Source organism: Triticum urartu, chromosome 4A (genome assembly GCF_056163025.1).
Source record: "Triticum urartu cultivar PI428250 chromosome 4A, HENAU_Tu73, whole genome shotgun sequence".
NCBI classification, from domain to species: domain Eukaryota; kingdom Viridiplantae; phylum Streptophyta; class Magnoliopsida; order Poales; family Poaceae; genus Triticum; species Triticum urartu.
The window spans coordinates 517,408,963-517,414,237 of record NC_141876.1 but is presented as its reverse complement, the minus strand read 5'-3'; the positions used below and the strand labels follow the sequence as shown (position 1 = coordinate 517,414,237).

Below are 5,275 nucleotides of genomic sequence, written 5' to 3'. Positions count from 1 at the left end.
AGCAAGTTTGAACCGCGCACACTGGACCGCAGTAACAGTTTGATACAATCATGCAACATCCGGGGGAAGACTTGTATAGGATCTGCCCTTAGGTGAGATCAATCTTTTGTAGACATAACCTGCAGGTATGGTGTAAATTATTTTTTGTTAGTTGTAGACATAACCTGCAGGTATGGTGTAAATTATTTTCAGAATTTTTTGGATTGTCTAAATATGAAATTTTTAGGTTGATCCTATACTAGTCTTACCCGCAACATGTCTATTCTGAGTTATTCATTCATTTAGGATGAGCCGTTTTTAAGCACTCGGCAGTGGGATCCAACTATCTATCTAACACAAGTTTGAACTGCGCACATTGGACCGCAGTAACAGTTTGATACAATGATACAGCATTCGTGTCTATTCTGAGTCATTCATTCAGCTCAATGAACCTTATATGGCGAGAGATGTGTATTGTCGCATATTCTGTATGCAACAACAAAAGGTCTTGTGTTATTTTGCTTTGTTATAAAAACAAGCATCCGTTATAAGCTCTGTTACGATCATGCAACATCAGTGCAGGTTCAGGACTGGGAGCAGGTTGATGTAAGTTGGCGCAGCCTTCTATCTTCTTTTGTTTAAAATTATATTATTATCAAGAGTACTTTACCCACAAAAAAAGAAGATATGAAGTGTACATTTACATAATTGATCACAATGATATCACATCAAAATGTATGATCTTCAACGATATCACTGTTTCCTTGTCTGCGCGCAGCAATACCAACATGGACTCCAACGGCTCTTGTATTTTTTTTGTTAAACAGCCGGCTGAATTCCAATGATACCTACAAGTTATTCGAGGACATATGTATTGAGTACAGTCACGGTGTTAGAGAATCATTTACAGAAAGCAGCACCTTGTGTGTGCATTTGCTCAGTGTTGAAAACAAATAAAGGGTTTGCCATTTACCACATCCAATTCTGGCTCCTGCATTTCCTGTTGACTTGCTGAGTTCATGGCCACCTACAAAATATTAAAGGAAAATAGTCAGGAGCAGTTAAATATGCGAATGCCGGCCAAGACCTATACTAAACAGTAGTACAAATGTTCACGAATCTGCAGTCGCCCAATGGTTACAGAAAACAAGGAAATACATGCTTGACGTTTCAAGTGCAGCAGAGCATAGGTAAGCTTGGATAGAGTGCAGAGGAAACCATCATCAGATGAAACAGAGCAAGTATCATACTCGTTTTAGAAATTCAAATTGAATGCAAAACGAGGTTAGATATGCAGGTTTTTTTTCCCAAGCATCCAAATGACTCCTGCGGCAAATTAACCCATGTAGCAGGACATGTATATATCACCCAACAGTGCTTGATAATTAAGACAACAGAACGTGGCAGATTGCGGCATAACTCATTACAAAATTCTCGTTTCATCCAAAGTCAGAACATTTTACTGCTACCCTATTGTCATTAACAGAGTACGAGTTCTCATCAAGCCTATGCCATGCACAAAACAAAACATACTTCAAAATACTGACTAGCCGTTCAGTGCCTACAAGTGTAGAATGACATAACCCATGGTACAGTAATCCTGTAACGTGGCGCTATCTTTGCCTGGTGTGTTCTGCTCTGCTGCTTGCAACACACCAAAATTTTCATACACTAATAGGCTTGAGCAAATCACATATCAGTTGGATATAGTAATCCATTACACTCCAGGCAAACTTCAGCAATCAGTCATGATCCAGTGTCACTCATGGTCCTGGTTTAATTCGGGAACTGAATGAACCATGCGCTCAAGGAAAGCCATTTAAGTGTATGATATCAACATTATATACAAAGTAACATCTTCGTTCAGCAGGTGCTAGTGTGGCACTATAAGTTACTTGCTTCAAACTACAGTGAATCATTCAATCATATTTTTTCTGAAAGAAGTTCCATCGATCTTATTCCTGAATATGTACATATAAAAGGAAGACCGGCCTTATTTTTACAGAAATATACATCTTCCAGTTAGGTTAAAATGCTTACCCTTTCCTAGGTCATCAGAATCAGCATGAACGACAACTGCCCTTCCCAGTATGGAATGAGGCCCCCTTAGTGAAATCTTCATACAACAACAGAAATGAATTACCAGTACATTATAAAATTATACCAAGATGATCAAAAAATATTTTACATCTTTCAGGGCAATGGAACCTGCAAGTCCTTTATGAAGATTTCTGCAACACCTGAAATAAACAAGTGGTGTGTTGTTAAAAACAGGGATTACTTCAAGGCAGTAACTTAACCCATAGTTGCCTTCCCCTAAAAAACTGTTGAGTAGTCATATAACTAACCATCCTTGTTGGCTTGTATGTTTCCCAGGTCGCCCACATGTCGTTCATCATCAACCGGTGCTCCATGGGACTTATTATGAGGATTGAAATGGGGTCCTGTTAGACAAATAAAATTGATCAGCACAGCATAAAGTTTCCACACAATGTACATTTTCTTCAAAACTTAATCCCTATCCATGGAATATGATGTTTGCAAGAAACTGTACAAGATACCCCGATCAAATTTTATGTGTATGTAGCTTAAACTAAAAAGATAACTATTTATTAGCCAATATAGTTGTTATCTCAGCTCCAATTAGCCATTAGCAAAGAAGAGACCAGAATCCAAAGTCTAAAATGCACTGAACTACAATATCCCATGAACAAACTCACCATCCCATCTATTAGTAAGACACCAGTAGACTATTCTGAGAAGAGCAGTAGTCAGTAGTCCCATATGATAACTCGAAGGAACAGATAATTCAACACTGGAAACCATATTTCGTAGCCAACATTAAACTTGCATCAATTTATGCAAGCTTGCTGCAAAAACAGCGCAAACTGATTGCTGCACATTCCATCAACAGGTACTAACTAGTTCCACTTATCTATAGTAGACTCGCGAGCTGTATGCTTAGGGTGTGGCGTTGGTTGATGTACTCGTTTTTGTTGTATCATCAACTGTGGACTTGGGTCTGTACCCATCCCCTTTCTATATAATATGGTACGCACACTCGTGCGTATTCGAGAAAAAAACTAGTTCCACTTGCCAGCAAAGGTGTAAATTTCCGCAAGTAAGATAAATGTGTTAGATATCCCCTCAAGAAACAGGTTTCTCTCTGCAAATGTTTCAAACTGCTATTCTTCTGAGATGATTCAGGCTATGACCAACTTGGCGCAGGCAGCATATCTGCTTTTCATAGAGTAGAGCCTCACTTGCTTAATAATCTGTAATAATTCTGGGAAAGTGACGTACAGCTTCTACCCAGTACTGGGGGTTATCTGTTTTTGTGTGAACTATCAAGGCATGTAATAGGTGTTGGTGGCATCAGGTTTCCACCCCATAGTTTGTGCTCGAGGCCAAGCGCAAACAGTGGGTTTCCTGACAGTGCCTGAACTCATTTTTCTCTTTATTCCAACTCCTATGGACCAGTAATTATGCACAGACACTTGTTTATCAACAACAGATTCAGTTTAGGCCATTCCACACTGCACAGCTCAAATGCTCAATTTGTAAAAGCGATTACAAAGCGCACAAATCCTTATGCCTCATATGGTCGGACCACAAGACAGATGAATTCAAACGTAAATCGTTGCAATTGAGATAAATATATCGCTATATTGAATTTATTTCTACTTCCTTGCAAGGAATTCCCAGATGCAGTTATATCTGAACCACCAGTATCCTCGACTGGACAGGTCCAAGTCACACAAGCTAGAGAAAGGCTACCGACCGGTGGAGTTGCAACCGTTGGTGGTGTCGCCGAAGGCGTGGATGTGGAAGCCGTGGAGGCCCGGGGCGAGGCCCGAGACCCTCCCCCTGACCTCGGTATACCCTAGCACGCACAGGGAGATCAAACTGTATCACTCTTATCAGCGAGAAGAGCGCGGCTTAGGACCGCTGTAGAGAACATGGAGTAGAGTGAGCATATACCGGAGGAGGGGTCTTGGACGAAGTGGAGGGCGCCGGCGACAGCGCTGTCGGCGCCACCGCCGCTGATGAGGGCGACACCCTTGAGGCTGCCGGGTTTCCCTGCCATTTCTTCCTGCCCTTTGTCGCCTCGGTGCAGAGCGGGTCGCTTTTCCCCCTCTTCGCCGGCTCTGCCTCTCGTTTCTGTTTTCTTTTTTCTTTTTGATAGAATCGTTTCTGGTTTATCATTAGCTATTCCGTCGCTTGTTTCTCAAAAAAAAAACATCTGCCGCACTGTGTCAAAAAACGTTCTTATATTATTATGGGACGGAGGGAGTATTTTCCAATGAAAAGTTTCAGGTGGCCAGACCACATGAGCTTCTCTTTTTTCTTTTTTAATAGAGCGGCCTTTTAAAGCAAAATTCAGACATAGTGGTATTCATCAACTGTCAAGGTAGCACAAATAACACCCGAAGTAAAAATCACCTAGCGATGACAACAAGCATTGTAACGAGCCGAAGGCGCGCCGCCGTCATCGCCTCTCCCTCACCGGAGCAGCGCAAACCCTGTTATAGTAGATAGTCGGGAAGTCGTCGTGCTAAGGCTTTGCAGGATCAAGACACCAAAATAGCAACCACCACTAATGAAGAGAAGTATAGATCAAAAAGATCCAACCTGTAGACACACAAACACACACGAACAAAGACTGGATCCATGTGAATCCATCAAAGACAAGCGCCAACCCAATCCTACGAGATTCATCGGAGAAATACCTTCACACGCCCTCCGACGGCGCTAGAAACTTCACTAGGACGGAGGCTAGGCAGGGAGAGCCTTATTCCGTCTTCAAATAGCCATCGCATCGCCTCTCCGAGCAGGACACAAGCCACCAAAACTCAAAAGAGCATCCAAAAACGAATCCCACCAATAGACAAGGCCCGGGATACACTGTGTCTCCATGGCCCTAATGCCACAGGAGACAAGGTTGATTGTCGTTGGTGCGGGCAGGAGGCACGGAAGCCCTAGCGGCTGGGTGCCCTTGCGTATGAGCGAAGGGGTGCAAGCGTGAGATGCCTTCTCTTAATAAAACAATCTTAATCGTAAGAATAACTCAAGCTTAAGTGGAGCTAGCGCTTCACAAGATGAGATGAGTGAATGGTCCAGCCTTAAGCTAAGTATAGGCCGATACCAACTCGCCCAACCATAAATCCGATCACATGTATCTCTTTGGCCTTCTATTGAATCGAATCGAGAAATTAAATTGCACACATTTTATCTTATTGATTCTTATATCGATTTTGATACATCCTGATGGATAGTGCAAATCGAAGCTATGAGA

The 5,275-nt window shown here is 42.1% G+C and overlaps 1 protein-coding gene across 2 annotated transcripts; it reads right to left on the bottom strand.

The window, feature by feature from the left end:
* Positions 1-586: 586 nt before the first annotated feature.
* Positions 587-4,185, bottom strand: LOC147976366 (superoxide dismutase [Cu-Zn] 2-like). 2 transcript variants are annotated; one of them, XM_087518748.1, is made up of 7 exons: positions 3,961-4,185; positions 3,761-3,862; positions 2,328-2,423; positions 2,188-2,219; positions 2,020-2,095; positions 953-1,006; positions 587-827 (listed from the first exon to the last, which is right to left on the bottom strand). In XM_087518748.1, exons 1-7 carry the CDS (start codon positions 4,064-4,066, stop codon positions 799-801), a joined length of 495 nt encoding a protein of 164 aa, XP_087374874.1. In that variant the 5' UTR covers positions 4,067-4,185; the 3' UTR covers positions 587-798. The 2 variants fall into 2 exon arrangements, with proteins under 2 accessions (XP_087374874.1, XP_087374873.1); XM_087518747.1 differs by lacking the exon at positions 587-827 and having other exon boundaries at positions 834-1,006.
* Positions 4,186-5,275: the final 1,090 nt, after the last annotated feature.

Coding starts and splice junctions, on each gene's coding strand:
- LOC147976366 (XM_087518747.1), bottom strand. CDS start 4,066: ATGGCAGGGAAACCCGGCAGCCTCAAGGGTGTCGCCCTCATCAGCGGC. Junction 3,863..3,960: donor CGTCCAAGACCCCTCCTCCG/GTATATGCTCAC, acceptor TGTGCGTGCTAG/GGTATACCGAGGTCAGGGGG. Junction 2,220..2,327: donor CATACAAGCCAACAAGGATG/GTTAGTTATATG, acceptor TGTTTATTTCAG/GTGTTGCAGAAATCTTCATA.